Below are 19289 nucleotides of genomic sequence, written 5' to 3' on the forward strand. Positions count from 1 at the left end.
AATTTACAAATGTAGAATTATGTACAATAAAAACCTGCATTCAAAAATAAAACAATGTAGAACTTTAGAGCCTAGAAGTCCTTGTTCAGCCAATCACTCAAACAAGTTTGTTTCAATTTGCAGAAGATAATGCTGCCTGCTTCTTGTTTACAATGTCACTTGAAAGAAAGAATAAGTATTTGCATAGCACTGTTGTAGTTAGCGTTGCAAGATATTTACATTTCAGATGCGCTAAAGATTCATATGTCTCTTGATGCTTCAACCACTATTCCAGAGGACATGTGTCCATGCTGATGACTGGTTCTGCTTGATAATGATCCAAAGCAGCGTGGACCGGCGCATGTTCCTTTTCATCATCTGAATTAGATGCCACCAGCAGAAGGTTGATTTTCTTTTTTGGTGGTTTGGATTCTGTAGTTTCCGCATCAGAGTGTTGCTCCTTCAGGTCTTCCTATTGGACATACATTTGTAGAAATAAACCAGATAGTAGGCTCAAAGCCTGATTTTGTTAATCTTCAGGGCACGGTGCAAAGAGGTAGAGGATGATGTATTTTTGCTCTTATATCATTGTGGTGAAAGTCTTCATTATGCCAATGTTGTACTGCCTGCTTGGAAGCATGCACATGGACTTGTAATGGTTGTTTTGTAAAAACTGAAAAATATATATGGAGCATGTGTTAGTTACATTTTACTATTTCTTGGAATTCTCCAATTCTAGTGAACATTGGTGAAAAAGCCCAGTGATCCTGGAAAGCCCTTCTTTAAGGAAACTACTGTTAGGAAATGAACTCTCAGGTTAAAGAAACTGAATAATAATTTCTTAGAATAGTATATTGAAATCTCAGAACATAGTAAACCAGCTAAATGTTGCTGAATGCAAATATTTGGCTGCAAGATTTTAAGGATTGTACCCCCTAAACCAGGATTTGGGATTACTGGATTACAAGTTACTTGGGGCCTGTTTATCAAATATCTAAAGCTTTGCTTGATTTGATTTATGATTGTTTAGAACTTCAGAAAAGCTTTCTGCTCACTGGCATTCTCTGCTGTGGAAAAGACTGCAGAGTTACTGCTATCCTATTTCTGATAACTTGATTGATCTTCTATGCAGTGAAGTGAGAGGATCTGTATTTTGTCTTGATGTGAGAGAACAACATGATAGTATCAGAGGACAACTAATGCCTGAGGTTTGCTATTGCTTTTTTCTGCTAGCAGCCATAGCATTGAGGAAGACAGAGGATTTGGGAGGTAGTGCTATTATAAAGGCAGAATGCTAGTGCTGCCTCTTAAGAGTGAAGGCAAAAACATAAGGATGAACACAGAAAATAAAGAGGGTGGGGTACAGTACTAAGTGTGCCACCACAACTACCACTGTCCTTAGCTAGAAATGGTGATTATGAAATACTGGACGTTTGTTTAATGGAATAGATTCCTTCAGGTCCAGGCTGCACAAGCTCTTCATTTTGCTGTTTGGGAGCATGCACTAAATGTGCTGTTATGCACTAAATTGGGATGTCTGTTCTGTAACAGACCCTACAAAGAGGCGATCATTATGTTAAGTAAGTTTCTATGCTAACTAGCACCAAGTACATACAATTATATGGAATCGTGGCTTATAAAAAACACAATGTCCCACTACTGCTGCTTCTTATCCCCTAAGAACAATGTGATACAGCATTGGTACGGACCCTTTGAAAAATGCCTACTAGAAAGATGAGAGTAAAGTATTAATGATTAGAGCCTACCAAATTCACAATCCATTTTGGTCAATTTCACTGTCATAGGATTTTTAAAATAATAAATTGAATGATTTCAGCTATTTAAATCTGAAATGTCACAGCATTGTAATTGTAGGAGTCCATGTCCAAAAAGGAGTTGTGGGGGAGGTTGCAGTACTGCTACCCTTACTTCTGCGCTGCTGTTCAGAAGTAGGTGGCGAGAGAGCAGCAGCTGCTGGCCAGGAGCCCAGCTCTGAAGGCAGAGCCATCACCAGCAGCAGCACAGAAATAAGGATAGCATGGTATTGCCACCCTTACTCCTGCGCTGCTGCTGGTGGGACGTTGCCTTCAGAGTTTGGTGTCCGGCCAACATCCGGTGCTCTCTCGCCTCCCAGTTCTCAACACAGCACAGAAATAAGGGTGGCAATACCACGACCTCCCTAAAGTAACCTTGTGAGCATCCTACAACTCCCTTTTGGGTCAGGACCCCCAATTCGAGAAACTCTGGTCTCCCCCTTGAAATCTGTATAGTATAGGGTAAAAGCACACAGAAGACCAGATTTCACAGTAGGAGACCAGATTTCACTGTCTGTGATGCGTTTTTCCTGCCTGTGAATTTGGAAGGGCCTAACTATGAAGTACCAACACCCCATCCCCACTGGAAGTGACTGAAGGGCTCTGCGAAGACAGACAAGAAAAGACATGACGGTTCTGCTCCAATCCCCAGCAAACCTTAGAAAGATGTCTAAGACTATTGAGGTTGTCTTCTAATTGAGTAGTTGCTTTTATTCCCTAATGATATCAGCTTCTTACACTCAGCTTTAGATCTGTGATGGGAGGTGGGGCAGGGAGCAGGGAACAAGGATTGGAGGAGTGTTCAGTGTGAGAAACAGCAGTGGTTAGAGATAGAGGGCAAGAAGAAGAAGAGGAAATAAAAAGGAAGAGAAAAGGGGGAATAAAAATACGACTGGTAAGAGATGGCTTTTATATGTAGATAAAAGTATAGAAAAACAAATGAGATGTGCCAGGTGTCCCTCTGACAGGCTTTGGTAATACAGGGTTTTGTATAATTTCCCCCACATTTGTCTGATCTTTGCTTTTAGGTTGTAAGCTCTTCTGGTAGCATTTGTCTCTTGTGTGTCTGCACAGCACCTAGCACATTTTGGACACTACTGAAATAAAATAGGCAGTCTGGGTTATTTTGGAGCTTTCCAAAAAAGGCAGAACTTTGTGGGGAGGAGGTGTTTGGGAAGGGGGGGGGAAAAAAGAGGTTTTCGGGTATTTTTACTCCCAGTAGACCTTCTGTGATTCCACGTACTGTGTGATGCTGCTTGCAACTTCTCCTCTTCTGATGCAAATACAGTTTCAAAACTGCCGTTATTGCTACTGTGCTTGTCCCTTTGTCCCACAACCAGTTCCTACTACAGCTTGGAGCTCTGTTCAGTGATTAATCCTTCCACCTCCTACAGAGATTTCTGTTAAGGGAAAATCCCTCTATGTGATATCTATTATGTTAGCACGAATGCATGTGATTAAACTCAATTTCACTGAAACACTTAAATGACTCTCCATGCTGGTACACTTTCTACTACTTGGTAAATCAAACATGAGTGATCACTTCCTCAGCACTGCAGCTACTGTGACCTTTCCGTACAGCTTTTGCCACTAGCAGAAGTGCACTGACCTTTTGCAGGGCTGATTTTTTAAGACCATTAAAATGAATAAAGTGCTGTCTGATTAAGAAACTTTTGTTTCCAACCCCTTCCTTGCAAATGAACGCATTAGTGAATACAGAAATTATTACCTATGCAGTGTATTAAATTATCTGGGACCAGGCAGATTTCAGAAAAAAACCTTGAATAGCATCAGATTTTCCAGGAGAAACTTTCCAGGAAATCAAATGCTGATGACCGGAGCCTTGCATAGTGCATTTATGTCACAGACCTTGCACTGTCAATCCCACTGGGATGTTAAACTCAGATTACGTGTGCCAGTGAACTCCTTGACTTCAATTATGATTTTTTTAAAGTTTTAGCTACTGAAGTATTTTAGGTGTTTTGCATTAAATACATATAGGGCTTCTGAAACCCTTGCACAGCCAAAAACTCCCATCCACTTCAGTAGAAGCTTTGGGTGTACAAAGAATGCAGGATCAGACTCTAAATGATGATAGAAACTTACAATATTAAAACATAGTTTAAATTAGTCAAAAAACAAATAGCAAAGGCAGTCTCATTCTGCATAGATTCAGAGAAAAGGCAAGTCTTATAGACTCAGACTTTAAGGTCAGAAGGGACCATTATGATCTTTGAGTCTGACCTCCTGCATAATGCAGGCCCACCCACTCCTGTAACAAACCCCTGACCTATGTCTGAGCTACTGAAGTCCTCAACTTGTGGTTTAAAGACTTCAAGGTGCAAAGAATCCTCCATCAAGTTACCCATGCCCATGCTGCAGAGGAAGGCGAAAACCCCCAGGACCTCTGCCAATCTGCCATGTGGGAAAATTCCTTCCTGACCCCAAACATGGTGATCAGCTAAACCCTGAGCATGTGGGCAAGACTCACCAGCCAGACATACAGGAAAGAATTCTCTGTAGTAACTCAGATTCCATCTAACATCCCATCACAGGCCATTGGGCATATTTACCGCTTATAGTCAAAGATAATCAAAGATCAATTAATTGCCAAAATTAGGCAATCCCATCATACCATCCCTTCCATAAACTTATCAAACTTAGTCCTGAAGCCAGATATGTCTTTTGCCTTCACTGCTCCCCTTGGAAGGCTGTTCTAGAACTTTAGTCCTCTGATGGTTAGAAATCTTTGTCTAATTTCAAGTCTAAACTTCCTGATGGTCAGTTTATATCCATTTGTTCTTGTGTCCACACTAGTACTGAGCTTAAATAATTCCTCTCCCTCCTTGGTATTTATCCTTCTGGTATTTATAGAGAGAAATAATCTCCCCTCAGCCTTCTTTTGCTTAGGCTAAACAAGCCAAGCTCTTTGACTCTCCTTTCATAATACAGGTTTTCCATTCCTCGGCTCATCCTAGTAGCCCTTCTCTGTACCTGTTCCAGTTTGAATTCATCCTTCTTAAACAAGGGACACCAGAACTGTACACAATATTCCAGATGAGGTCTCAGTGTCTCCTTATCTTTACTGGAAATACCTCGTCTGATGCATCCCAAGACCGCATTAGCTTTTTTCATGGCCATATCACATTGGCGGCTCATAGTCATCCTGTGATCAACCAATACTCTGAGGTCCTTCTTCTTTGTTACTTCCAAGTGATGCATCCCCAGTTTATAACAAAAATTGTTATTAATCCCTAAAATGCATGACCTTTCACTTTTCACTAATATATTTCATGATATTACTATTACTCCAGTTTACAAGGTCATCAAGATCTTCCTGTAGGATATCCTGGTCCCTCTCTGTATTGGCAATACCTCCCAGCTTCTTGTCATCCACAAAATTTATTGGCACATTCCCACTTTTTGTGCCAAGACCAGTAATAAAAAGATTAAATAAAATTGGTCCCAAAACTGATCCCTGAGAAACTCCACTAGTAACCTCCTTCCAGCCTCACAGTTCACCTTTCAGTATGACCCACTGTAGTCTCCCCATTAACCAGTTCCTTATCCACCTTTCAATTTTCATATTGATCCCCATCTTTTCCAATTTAGCTAATAATTCCCCATGTGGAACCATAACAAATGCCTTACTGAAATTGAGGTAAATTAGATCCACTGCGATTCCTTGTCTAAAAATTCTGTTACCTTCTCAAAGAAGGAGATCAGGTTAGTTTGTCATGATCTACCTTTTGTAAAACCATGTTGTATTTTGCCCCAATTACCATTGACTTCAATATCCTTAACTACTTTCTCCTTCAAAAAATTTTCCAAGACCTTGCATACGACAGATGTCAAACTAACAGGCCTGCAGTTACCCGGATCACCTTTTTTCCCCCTTTCTTAAAAATAGGAACTATGTTAGCAATTCTCCAGTTATGTGGTACAGCCCCTGAGTTTACAAATTCATTACAATACTTGCTAATGGGCTTGCAATTTCGTGTGCCGGTTCCTTTAATATTCTTGGATGAAGATTATCTGCCCCCCGCCCCCGATTTAGTCCCTTTAAGCTGTTTGAGTTTGGCTTCTACCTCAGATGTGGTAATATCTACCTCCATATCCTGATTCGTCATCCTACCATGATCCCTAAACTCCTCATTAGTCTCATTAAAGACTGAGGCAAAGTATTTATTTAGATATTGGGCCATGCCTAAGTTATCCTTAACCTCCACTCCATCCTCAGTATTTAGCGGTCCCACTTTTGTTTTCTTCTTATTTATATGGCTATAGAACTTTTTACTATTGGTTTTAATTCCCTTTGCAAGGTCCAACTCTGCATGGCTTTTGGCCTGTCTCACTTTTTCCTGCATATTCTGACCTCAGTAAGGTAGCTTTTCTTGCTGATGACTCCCATCTTCCACTCCTTGTAGACTTTCTGCTTTTTCTTATGATTTTTAATTCTGTATAGTTTTTCGTCTCCTGGTCTCTCTCCTCTCCACTCTTATTTATGTTGTGTTCATTTCCTTGCTGATAGTGTTGTCACTTCCTTTTCCCCCATCTCTTCTGTCTCCTCCTCACCTTCTTGTTCCTACTTCCCATTACCTGTTTTCTTTGCCCACTCCTTCCCTCCCATTCATTGTTTATTCTTCTCCATGTGCAAGGAATGAAATGAAACAATATCATAATATCTGAAGTCTGAGTGTGTAGCACTTCAGAGATTGGGGAGATAATAATTTTTACCCTGCAGCTTGCATACAGAACAGGGCAACATAGCAAAAGGGAAATTGCTGGCACATCAGCGTGCCATATATCAGCCAACTTTGGGTTGTGCTGTATTTCTTCATTCTCTCTCTCATTCCTCATTCGCCTGGTAATTTTCCATCTTTTTTCTTTTCACCTTTGCCACGCCCATCCCCCTTCAAACACAAAACCCCAGATAGCTTGGCATTGGTATAATCACCTTGCTGGGCTCATTAAAAGGAAAGGTAACAACATTGCTATTAGAACACTACAGAGGATAAGAACTTTAACTTTACATTGTCTCTGTGCTAAAGTGAGGACAAGTGGAAAATCGTGCATAAAATGGCTAGTGTTCATAATCATAGATTATACGCCAGTTTGTCTTTTATGTGGTGTTCATGATTATTTAATATCCAGATTGTTTAATAATAATATTATTTCTTAATTATGCCTCTATTAGGAATTAACATTTGTCTGGAGTGTCCACTCCAGTAGGGATAACAGAGGCTGTAAATAGTGTAATGTATAAAACTGAGACAAAAAAATAGTGGTGTTTTTCTCCCGTCCCTCCTTTCTGCAGTGGAGAAAGTGGTTCTGGGAAAACTGAAGCCTGCAAACAAATAGTGAAGCACCTGACATGCAGATCGAGTTCCAGCAGGAGTACCTTTGATTCAAAGATAAAACATGTAAGTAGTATTTTGAGCTGTTTCAGAACATAGTATCAATATGTATTTTGACCAAGAAAAGTTTTTTGCTTAGAGGGAAACTGAATTTCATAGGCATGCTCACATAGGGCTTGATCCTGCCCTAGCTATTGAAATATTTTAGGTGCTTTGCATAAAATACAGATTAAAGGCTTCTTGCACTCTTGCATATTCAAGTCAATGGAGTTTTTTCCACTGACTTGAATAGGAGTAGGATCAAGTTCACATTGAGCTGAAGTGACTGGGCCAAAATGTGGAAGTCAGCTTTGCTAATATGATTTTTGGTCATTTTGATTTTCATCCTTGCTTCTACCTATAGGGAATGTCTATAGTATAGGGCTCACCATTAAACACATTCCTATTGCCTTCAATAACTAAATAAGGTTATGTCTGTGTCTATGCTGTTCCTTATATGCAGTGTTGCTGTAGCAGTGTTGGTCCCAGGACATTAGAGAGACAGAGTGAAGTAATATCTTTTATCGAACCAACTTCTGTTGGCAAAAGAGACAAGCTTTCAAACTTCCTCATCCACCTTCTCTATATTGGTGTTCCTTATGGCAAGTATAAAAAATACTGTGGAGTCTGAAGTAATCTTATAGGAGACAAAATTGGAAAGTTTTAAGGAAAATTGTTGTGTCTTGGTGATACATATAGTACTTTCATTACTATTCTTTAACAGTCACTTGCAAAAGTATTATTTTTATTTACACACTATGTCAAAACCCCATTAAACCAGATCACTATAACAGATCTAATTTTATTCCTCTAGTATGGCTTGTTTATTACATTTTAAAAGTGATTAACCATTTATTTTTAGCTATAAATTTAGCAAAATGATTTCTATATGTTCTTAGTCATGTTTTGCCATTACACCAAAAAGGGATTGCAAAAGCTTACGTGAGGGTAGTGTTATCAGCCTTTATTTGGAAACTAACATAAATTTATGAATAGATATAAGATGTACATATTATATTTAATTTCATACCTGATTTCCACAACTGGATCAAATTCTGTCAGGGAAGCACAGGAACTGGCCACATGTATCTGACAGCAGAATCTATTTCTGTGACAGTAAATACTAAATACAAAAGTTTTCATTCAACTGGGTAGCGCAACTCACCTATCATTATACTGTTACAGCAGGAACACTATGGTTGAGGTTTAGATGGACGCTCCAGTCTAAACCACTTATTTTTGGGCTTTTAACTGTTTCCAAAATCACTTTTTGAGTTCAATGACTCATGCTTGGATTCAGTTCCATTGCCTACCATATTGACTAATATTGTCTTATTATTTACTTGTACTCAGGACCAGCACTTCCATTAGGCAACCCTAGGTGGTCGCCTAGGGCGCCAGGATTCAGGGGATGGCATTTTGTGCACTCCTCATGGGGTGCACGGGAGCTTCCGGTTCCACTCCCATCGCTGAAGAAGGACCTTCTGCCGACGTGCCGTGGAAAACAGTGGCAGGCAATTGAGCCGCTCAATGACTGCCACTGTCGCCTGCGGCATTTCAGTGGAGGGCCCTTCTTCGGTGGTGCGATGGGAGCGGAACCAGAAGGTCCTGCGTGCCCCGTGAGGAACACACAAAATGTTGCTCCCTGAATTCTGCCTAGGGTGCCAGAAACTCTGGTACCACTCCTGCTTGTTCTCCGCCCATTTGTCTATCTGTATCCATCTGTTCTCATAAGAGCATAAGAACGGCTGTACTGGTTAGACCAAAGGTCCATTTAGCCCAGTATCCTGTCTACTGACAGTGACCAATGCCAGGTGCCCCAGAGGGAGTGAATCTAACAGGTAATGATTAAGTGATCTCTCTCCTGACATCCATCTCCACCCTCTGACAAACAGAGGCTAGGGACACCATTTCTTACCCATCCTGACTAATAGCCATTAAGAGACTTAACCTCCATAAATTTATCCAGTTCTCTTTTAAACGCTGTTATAGTCCTAGCCTTCACAACCTCCTCAAGCAAGGACTTCCACAAGTTGACTGTGCGCTGTGAAGAAGAACTTCCTTTTATTTGTTTGAAACCTGCTGCCCATTAATTTCATTTGGTGGCCCTTAGCTCTTGTATTATGGGAATAAGTAAATAACTTTTCGTTATTTACTTTCTCCACATCACTCATGATTTTATATGCACCTCTATCATATCCCCACTTAGTCTCCTCTTTTCCAAGCTGAAAAGTCCTAGCCTCTTTAATCTCTCCTCATATGGGACCCATTCCAAACCCCTAATCATTTTAGTTGCCCTTCTCTGAACCTTTTCTAAGGCCAGTATATCTTTGAGATGAGACCACATCTGTATGCAGTATTCAAGATGTGGGCATACCATCGATTTATATAAGGGCAATATATTCTCCATCTTAACCTCTGTCCCCTTTTTAATGATTCCTAACATCCTGTTTGCTTTTTTGACCGCTGCTGCACACTGCGTGGACATCTTCAGAGAACTATCCACAGTGACTCAAGATCTTTTTCCTGATTAGTTGTAGCTAAATTAGCCCCCCCATCATACTGTATGTATAGTTGGAGTTTTTTTCCAATGTGCATTACTTTACATTTATCCACATTACATTTCATTTGCCATTTTGTTGCCCAATCACTTAGTTTTGTGAAATCTTTTTGAAGTTCTTCACAGTCTGCTTTGGTCTTAACTATCTTGAGCAGTTTAGTATCATCTGCAAACTTTGCCACCTCACTTTTTACCCCTTTCTCCAGATCATTTATGAATAACTTGAATAGGGTTGGTCCTAGGACTGACCCTGGGGAACACCACTAGTTACCCCTCTCCATTTATTCCTACCCTTCTGTTTACAGTGTAAACTATTTGCACCAGGGACTGTTCTGTGTTTTTATTGTGCCTAGCACAATGGGGTCCTGGTCCATGATGAGGGCTCCTGTGCACTATGGGAATACAGATAATAACAGATGATTGGCTATTGGAAAACAGCTGCATTCATATTTCAATAATTGTGTATTGAAATCTGATTACACTGAAATAATCACAGCTGAGTTTACTTAAGGCATTATACATTCAAACAAACAAAGCCACAGTCTGGAAATCCAAATATTAAAGTGCTCAGAGAAGTGTTGACTTTATTGTATGGTACCAGTGCAATGCAGAGAGGTCTGAATCACTGGTGATACTTTTTAAAATACATGCTTTAATACAGATGATCAATGAAACTGTTCATGTTACAGTGGGAAGTATAACTTTTCAGTTTCTTGCATTTAAATTCTCCTGTTTGATGTTGTATTAGCATAGTTTTATACAAGTAACAAAGCCTTAGATCATTATGTTAAACACAATGGGTCAAATCTAAAGCTGGTGTACATCAGAATGACTCTGCTGACCTCAGTGGACCTAAACTGATTTGCTCCATCTGAAGGCCTGGCCCATAAATCCTATTCCTGTATTTTAACTCAGTTATGATTTTAAAATCCAGATCAGATCTTCTATCGCTTTTCCTTTCCTAAAATTCAGATTAAATAATAAATATTTATTCTGAGTCCTCTGGTTCTTGGTAACTGGGAAAATGACCAGCATGGTCCACTGGATAAGGAACTGGAACAGGAGTCAGGAAACTTGTGTTCTGCTCCTGACACTGGCTTGGTCTCTGTCATTGGTCCAACTTCTATCAACACCCATGCAGGTGGAATTCAGATCAGTTAAGATGCTTTCCATAAAAAGTAAATGAGTACATGTGGTAACAGGCAAACAAATTTGGTTTTCACTTTAATTCACTTTAGGAAGTACTGGTAAGCATGATAAGCTAAATTCATACCTGCAGCAGCTATGCATAACTCCATTAAAATTAGTACAGTTCTATCTCTTTACACGAGTGCTTAATTAGTCTCACTGGGCCAAATTCATCCTTCATAGAATTCTATTGAAGTTACAGAACTAAATTAGCCAATTTGCTGCTGCCATCTACTGGACAAATAGCTAATTAAATTTCTAATATTTCAAGGCTATGTTTTAGTGATTGGTATTGTTAGTAAAAGTCATGGACAGGTCACAGGCAGTAAACAAAAATTTGCAGCCCATGACTTGTCCGAGACTTGCACTATAACCCCTGACTACTGGTGCTAGGGTGGGGGGCGAGCAGCAGCGTGCAGCCTGGGACACCTGCTTCTGCTGCGGGGGAGGGGTTCGTGACGCTGGTAGGCTCCCTGACAGTGGCAACATGTCCCTTGGCTCCTGTACGGAGGCACGTCTAGTGGAGCTCTGTGCGCTGCCCCGCCCTGAGCATTGGCTTTGAAGCTCTCATTGGCTGGGAACTGCGGCCAATGGAAGCTGTGGGGGTGGTGCCTGTGAAGGGAGGCAGTGCGCAGAGCCCCACTGGCCATGCCTCCACTTAGGACGGAGCTGGGGGACATGTCGCTGCTTCCCCAAGGTAAGTAATGTCCAGAGTCCTCATCCCCTCCCATGGTCCAACTCCCTGCCCCAGCCATGAGCCCCTCCCACACCCACACTCTTGATGCTCCTGGTGGGGGGCACAGTGGCCCGAGACTGCCCTACTAGCAGATGGTGCGGCTGGCCAAGGGACTGCCCAAGCTGCTCAGGCAGCCCACAGGCCAGCCATACCAGCTGCTGCAGAAGTCATAGTCGTCACGGAAAGTCACGGAATCCATGACTTCTGTGACAGACTCACAACCTTAGGCATGATTTTCTACAGCCTTGCACTTGTGTAGTAAAATAGTAGTGCATTATACTCAAGTTTTCCAAGGTGCAAATGACAATGCAAGGTGCAAATTAGTTCTGAGTCAGGCTCTCCGTCTAGTTAAAACAACATACTAAAGTGATGGTTTAGATAATACTTAGTCCTGCCATGATTGCAGGGAACTGGACTAGATGACCTTTCAAGGTCCCTTCCAGGCCTTTGATTCTATATGATATCTAGTGACTTAAATACACAGGGAATCACACAACCCCCTGCTCAACCAAATGAGAAAACACACTTCTATTGTAAGACTTTTAAAAATATATATTTTAAAAAGGTGTAAAAATGGCACCTGGATTGATCACTGCATGTTATATCTGTACCAGTCGTTTGTGTGTGTGAGAGAAAAGTGAAACTTATTTTCTCTGCAAAATATGATATTTAAAAATAATTTGCCCAGTAAATTGAATCAAGGAGAGCTGCCATCAAATAGTAATAATAATAATAATAATAATAATAATAATGCTGGATTCATCTGTCTTACACTGGTTTAAATCAGGAGTAACTCTATATGAAGTCAATAAGCCAGATTGTCTCCCTCACTCCAGCCCCTTTGTGATAGTCTAATGGTGCACAGGGGCCATAAAGCTGCTAGATTTCCCCATCTGAGGAGGTCCCCAACTGGCACATAGCCAGCATAGCCGGTTTCTGAGATACCCCTATTGCAACCCCTAAGCAATCATGGGCAGGGGGCTAGCTGGAATGTTACTGCATGGGGAGCCATAGCCTGCTGGTGTTCTTTAGATCATCTCTGAGGCTGCCCTAACTGGCATGCAGCTAGACTGAGGATCAGGAAGCCACAACCAGCAGATACTGGTACATCAGAACCTGACTCAATGGAGTTGTGTTAATACAAAACTAGGGTAAGTGACTTTATTTCTAGGATGTGGCTCTTCCTCCTGACCTCTACCACTCTGTCAAAGGTTTTTTGCAGTGTTGTTGTAGCCTTGCTGGTGCCAGGATATTAGAGAGAGGCAAGGTGGGTGAGGTAATATCTTTATTGGACAAACTTCTGTTGGTGAGAAAGACAAGCTTTCGAGGTTACAGAGACTTCTTCAGGTCTGGGAAAGGTACTCAGAGCATCACAGCTAACTACAAGGTGGAACAGATTGTTAAGCATAAGGAGTTAACATATGTTGCAAGAGACCATTCAGAATGAAGTGGGCAGTTAATATCTCTGCAGTCCTAGCACAAAGGCGTATTAGACGGTTACAGATTGTTATAATGAGCCATAATCTGGTGTCTTTACTGAGTCCATGATTTTTAGTGCCTAACAAAGTTGTTATTTTAAGTTCCCAGGCTCATCTTTTGAAGGTATTATGCAGGTTTCCTTTGAGCTTGTCTTTTTCACCAACAGAAGTTGGTCCAATAAAAGATATCATCTCACCCAATTTGTCTCTTACAAAGGCTTTGTCCTTTGAGTCTTCCTTATTTCTCTATGAACCTCGGCAAAGAGTTTCAGAAATAAAAGCACTATTTAGGCACACAAACAACTGGCCTGATTTCAAGTATTGTGCACCCAACAGTTGCCACTGAAGCCTTCTGAAACTCTTTGTTTACTTCCTGTCATATTGTCACTTCACTACCTTTATATTTTATTGCAGGTAAACTGTATCTTGGAGGCTTTTGGACATGCTAAAACAACCCTGAATGATTTGTCCAGCTGTTTTATAAAATATTTTGAGCTGCAGTTCTGTGAGAAGAAAAAAGTATTAACTGGAGGTAAGTATTATATTACAGTTGCATTTAGAAGACTACCGCATCTGAGTCCCATTATGCTAGGCATATAGAAAATGATGGTCCCTGACCCAAAATGCTAATTATCCAAAAGACCAGATGTAGTAGGCAGATGAGACAATCGGGATTGTGGTATGAGGCAAAGGAGACAAAATCATAAAAAATACTAGCATTTGTGTAATTATTAGCCAATCAGCAGCAGGAATCATAAGTACAGAATGAAAAAGAAGCTACCTGTTCTACTTACCCACTAGAGGGCAGATAAACACAAGGAAAAATTGTGGAATACCTCCTATATTTTAAAGAAAGCTATATTTCTATATATGTTTGTGGGTTTTTTTAAAAAGAAGATGATGCATTTACTTTTCTAATGAAATTAAAAATAAGTAAAGGATCATTAACGTAGATTACAGCATTGGTAATTAGAGTTATAGGATGTACTTTAATATCTCCTAAACCCTTATGGCTTCTTTATAAAGGGAGTTTCAGACAAGAAAAGTATTAAATATTTGTGAAGTGTGAGCCACAGTGAACATCATGGGCTAAACTTGCTCCTTGAATGCATTGTGGGGCTCCCACTGAGTGTATTTAGAACTGATTCATTCTTTTGCTGGCAGAAATTGGCTCCAGGAATTTACTTTGATAAAGTTATTTTCAGTCTTGAAAAATGGTATTGAAGAAAGAGCCCAACATTAGGGGCTAGATTTTGACTTGGGGTATAGGGAAAGTAAGAGTCCACTCTTATAGGTTCCTAGACTGTATGTCTGGGTGCACATGAATAGGTGGGAGCTTGCTAATTCCCCACACAAGCTGGTTGGTGAGAAGGATAGAGAGTGGGCATAACTTTGGCATCATCCTCAGTACACTGGCCAGCAAAGCTGGGCTATCCAGAGGAGGTTGTAGTTTGATGGAAATACAGGCCATTGGCTAGAGAAAGAGGTAAGCATGGAGGGAATTGCATCTCTCAGAGACACAATTCCCTGAACTCCTCCTGGAATGGCACAGCTATGTGGCAAAAGCTACAGTCTAGCTTCTGGGTAAATTAGACTTGTCCTCACAATTCCAAAATAATGGATTTTTTAAAAACATTCTAAATTAGTCTGTGCTTTCAGAGAAGTTCCTTAAGTACATTTCTCTGGGTATATTTCAGTTCACAGAAATAAGGACAAAAAAAATCTCATTTCAATTTCTCCGGGAGAGCTCACTGCACTTTAGTAAAATTAGAAGGTTTATTCTTTTCCCTTCATGATGAAAATATCATGGTGTGTGTAACCAAAAGGATTTTTTCCAGTAGGAATATGATACTTAAGAAAATATAAAACTAAGACGAGTAAAAAAGATTTCTCATTTATAAATCACTGCAGGATGATTTGAAGAAAGAAGGTGTTTTAAACAGCAACGTGGACTAAAACCACATTTTGACTTGAGGTTGTAAGATTAAAGCTAAAGATTGTAGAACCCAGGTTTTAAAAATTCTATATTTAATATATCTTTAACTGAAGTCAATAGAACTACTCCATGTATAACTAACACAGAGAGAGAGAGAGACACCTAGATTAAAATATTAAGGTTGCAAAGTCAAGCAGTCAGAAGTTAGGAAATGCCAGATTAAGGTTGCCTACACATTATATAATACAGCCTTTAATTACATGATCTGAGACTAAATATACCAGGCCTTTGTGGCCACCTGCTCAATGCCCCAGTGCTCTGCTGCACCCCACCCCAGGAAATAGTTCTGAGAAGAAAAGAGCAGCTAGTATTACATCTCCACACTTGCCTAGAGAGGCATCCCAGGAGCAGCCATTCTGGGAGCAATTGAGATCTGGTCCTGTAGCAGCTAGAAGGCCTAGGGACCAGCACCAGCCAGTCTAGGCCCAGCAGGCCAAACTAAAAAGAGGTGCTTGCTGCTAGCAAGACAGTTCCTGGCTGTAACCTGAGGAGTGAAGAAGGATGCTTCCTAGGCCACAGTTAAAGGAACCAGGCCAGGCCAGGGCCTGTTTGTGGCCACAGTTAGGGACAGGAGTGCAGGAGAAACCCTGCTGAGCTGATTGAGGAAAAGGAATTAAGCTCAGATGAGTAAGAAACGATTGTGTTTTCTAATTGGTGCTGAAGGGCAAGGAACTTTTTATTATTTGAGTTTGTGGTACCCAGGAAGGAGGTTGGACTGTGTGACCCAGCTGGAGAGCTAAGCCACAGAAGGCCTGCAGAGGACAGAAAGAGCTGAAAAAAATGGCACTACTGTGCAAGGACACCAGGGGTTGCTTAAAGTAGTGAGTGCAACTCACCAAAATATGGTACCAAAAGCAGAATGTGAGGAGGGATCATAATACAAAACAATGCTCAAGCAAGAGATCTGATATCTTGAATCTGCAGATGAAGCAGCAGCAGCAAGTTCAGGAGCATGGGTCTCAGGCTTGGTAGGGAGCCCAGATGACAATGTCCAGATAGGCCCAGCCAGCACAGACACCAAAGGGGAGGAAATCAGACAGTACTGCCAATGAGGCAGGTACTGTGGGCAAGAGGCACCTGCATATTGGGTTTGCCCCTGAAGTAACAGAGATAAAAGGAATTATTGGTGGGTGCTGAGTACTGAAGCACCCAGGGGAGTACTGGATCACAAAGGATACCTGCTCTCAGATGCCAGAGACTTTGATGGTGTTAGAGACTAACAAAACACAGTCCCAGAGCCAAGAAGAATGAAGTACCAAAGGTAATGTGTTTCATGTGTGGGGAGCTAGAGTGTGTAGAGAGACAATCTGGCAAGGATTTTGAACTGGAAATAGAGGGGACCTCACTAGGGGGGTATGAAAAATAGTGTAACAAGACAAATTTAAGGTATAAAAGTCAAGACCAGTGCTCTATCACATGGTACACTGTTCCCCCGTTTATCAGGGATATATGGTGATGTCTCCTTTAGCCACCGGGCAGGAGAGTTTCAGAAGTTTGAAGGGCCTGATGCAGGAGCTTAAAAAAAAACCCCACCATGAAAACAGGATTTTCCTCAGGAAAAAGCCAGAGTTAGCGACTAAGAGGCCCAACAGTTAAGGGTGCAGGTCTAACACCTGTAAGGACACATGATGGCTAAAATACTCCAGGCTTTGGATGACTGCACATCTGAACATGGTGGCAAAAGCCAGAAACCACCTGACTGGGAAGGACCAGCATGGTGGTGGCCAATACATAAGACCATAGAATCATTATTTTAGAAGAGAAGCAGGGCTCAAAATCAAAGAGGCAAAGCAATAGCATGACTTGGGGGGATAACTGAGTTAGGAAAGCAAATACAGGTTTCAGACCAGTAGGAGATATGATGATGTCCAAATACAGATCTTTCCTCCCTTCTTTCGAGGTGAGAGTAGTGCGGCTGGAACAGCTATAGATTAGAGTCCAAGAAATGCCAGGCAAATGGCTACTAGACAGATAAGGGGAAGAGGGAACCAGTTGACAGGATAAGTTCCCGGGAACTGAAACAGGAGGAACATAGGCTAGAACTACTGATGGAAGCCTTTTGCAATGGGCAGCCACACACATTTAACCAACCAAGAGAAGTGAAAGACACTGAGAATGGGGATAGTGCAGGGTCACATTGAAGCAGCTGCTACACCGGGAATAGAAGAAAGCAAACAAGCTGAGAGAGATCCAGGCCAGCAATCAGATTCAAGCACCAGTCCTTCCCCAGTCATGCATCTACTTTTGGAAGTGGGGCTAAAATCGGAGATGGAAAAGGAAGAAAAAAGGCTGCTAAAGAGGCTGCAAAGTCTGCAGATAGCAAAGCAGGCTGAGACCTCCTGACTCCAAGAAGAGCTGGACATGGAGGAGCTAAAGGAGAAGCAAATAATTTCCAGCAACTACAGATGAGAAGGAAGCTGTTTACATTGACAGTAGGTCCAAGATCAAGGAGATCCAGCAGAGGAAGGATGAAGAGCTGAAATTTCTGCAGTTTTATAACCTGAAACTGCAACAGGATCGACAGACAGCTACGTAGAAAGCCTTGCACTTTAGAGACAATCTACGAAGCTAACGAAAGGAACATGAAGTGGCTCTGCAAGCCCTCCAGATGTGGGACTGGAGACCCAGCAGATGAGTTTGCAAGAGTAAAATGTAATGCTCAGCCTGGGGCTTCAGCAGCAACAGAGTTAGAACAAGGGACAACGTCAACACCCAGCTACAAGAATCATTCTGATCCAATAACCAGCTCAACAAGTAGCCAGTAACAAATTGAGAGGACAGAGAATGATGACCCAGGAGAGAGCAGAGAGTTGTAGTAAGCACATAAGCATGGACATGGAAGTAGGAAGCTTGGTGACAGTTGAGCAGGAAGCTTACATCCCCACAAGGGAGTGGGGTAAGTATTCAAGTACTGCACTGCATACCAATACTATAGAGGCTGCAGTGATACAGTAGCCTCTGGCTACCCTAAAAACCCAACCACTAACAGAGTGGAGAGAAAGAGAAGACAAGGTCACTGCATCTGATGAAGTCAAGGAGGGAGTCATGGCATAACTCAGCCTCCTAAAGGGCCAAAAGGCACTATTCTTGTAGGAGCTAGGGACTGGGTTCTGGCTCAAGCCATAAAGTGACAGCAAGAGTCAGCCCACCCAAGGAGGAAGGTGGAGGGCAACAAACAGCAGCATTTGCTACTACGGAAGGAATTGAGGCAACTTCATGAAACATTAAGACCAGTGATAAGAGAATCAAATTATTAGAAAGTGAGAAGGCAGCCAGTGGGGGGAATTGAGCTCCAGGGAATGTCAGGCACATGACAAACAGGCTGAGGCAGTACTCAGATCTCTAAAAGGAAAGCTGCCAGACTGACAAGGTAAAATGGAAAGCCCAAGAAGGAGCCACAGTGCAAGAAGAGAAGCTGATGCTTCCCTCTGAGCACAGAGATTTGGAAACATCAACACAAGGCCCTAATAAAAGGGGAACTGAAAGGAAGACTAGCCTAAAAGTAAAAGTGAAAAGTGGCTGGAAGAAATGATCAAAGGAGGCAAATAGGCCAGTAGCCCTATAGAAGATAGTCAATGGGATCACCCTGCTTGAACCCATATAGGCATGGGCAGGTAATTGATTGTACCATGGGAAGGGCAAAGGTCATGGAAAAAGAAAAAGGGATGTTACTCTTGGACAAGACCAACACCCTGGTTCCTTTCTGCAGAGGGAGGCATGTGACAGGGTGTACCAGGTCTTTGTGACCCCCTACTGGAGTCCATGATGCTCTGCTGTACCTCACCTCAGGAAATAGTTCTGAGGAAAAGAGCAGCTAATATTTGATCTGAAGGCTTGCCTAGAGAGGCATCCTGGGAGTCATTGAAATGTGGTCCTCCAGCCACGAGAAGGGCTAATGACCAGCAGCAGCCAATCAAGGCCTAGCAGGCTGAAAAAAGGAGCTGCCTGCTGCTAGCAAGACAGTTCCAGGCTGGAACCTGTGGAGTGAGGAAGAATGCTTCTTAAGTGTTGTGGTGTATGCACATCCTGTCCCCCTTTTTTGGGGTGGATCAGGGTTGTGAGGGCACCATGATTAGTCTACCAGACTGTCCTTGAACTCAAGATAGTGTGGCCCAATGGCCAGAATCCATGTGGCTGCCTCC

General features: G+C 41.8%; 1 protein-coding gene across 3 annotated transcripts in view; it reads left to right on the forward strand.

Annotated features, from left to right (window-relative positions):
* Positions 1-19289, forward strand: part of MYO16 (myosin XVI) — a 623763-nt gene that overhangs the window by 366993 nt on the left and 237481 nt on the right. For all 3 annotated transcript variants that reach the window (XM_030568459.1, XM_030568449.1, XM_030568467.1), the window contains exons 14-15: positions 7111-7216; positions 13566-13683. In XM_030568459.1, the coding sequence (XP_030424319.1) occupies positions 7111-7216; positions 13566-13683 (224 nt within the window). The remainder of the gene's footprint in view (positions 1-7110; positions 7217-13565; positions 13684-19289) is intronic.

This window comes from Gopherus evgoodei, chromosome 1, assembly GCF_007399415.2.
Source record: "Gopherus evgoodei ecotype Sinaloan lineage chromosome 1, rGopEvg1_v1.p, whole genome shotgun sequence".
NCBI classification, from domain to species: domain Eukaryota; kingdom Metazoa; phylum Chordata; order Testudines; family Testudinidae; genus Gopherus; species Gopherus evgoodei.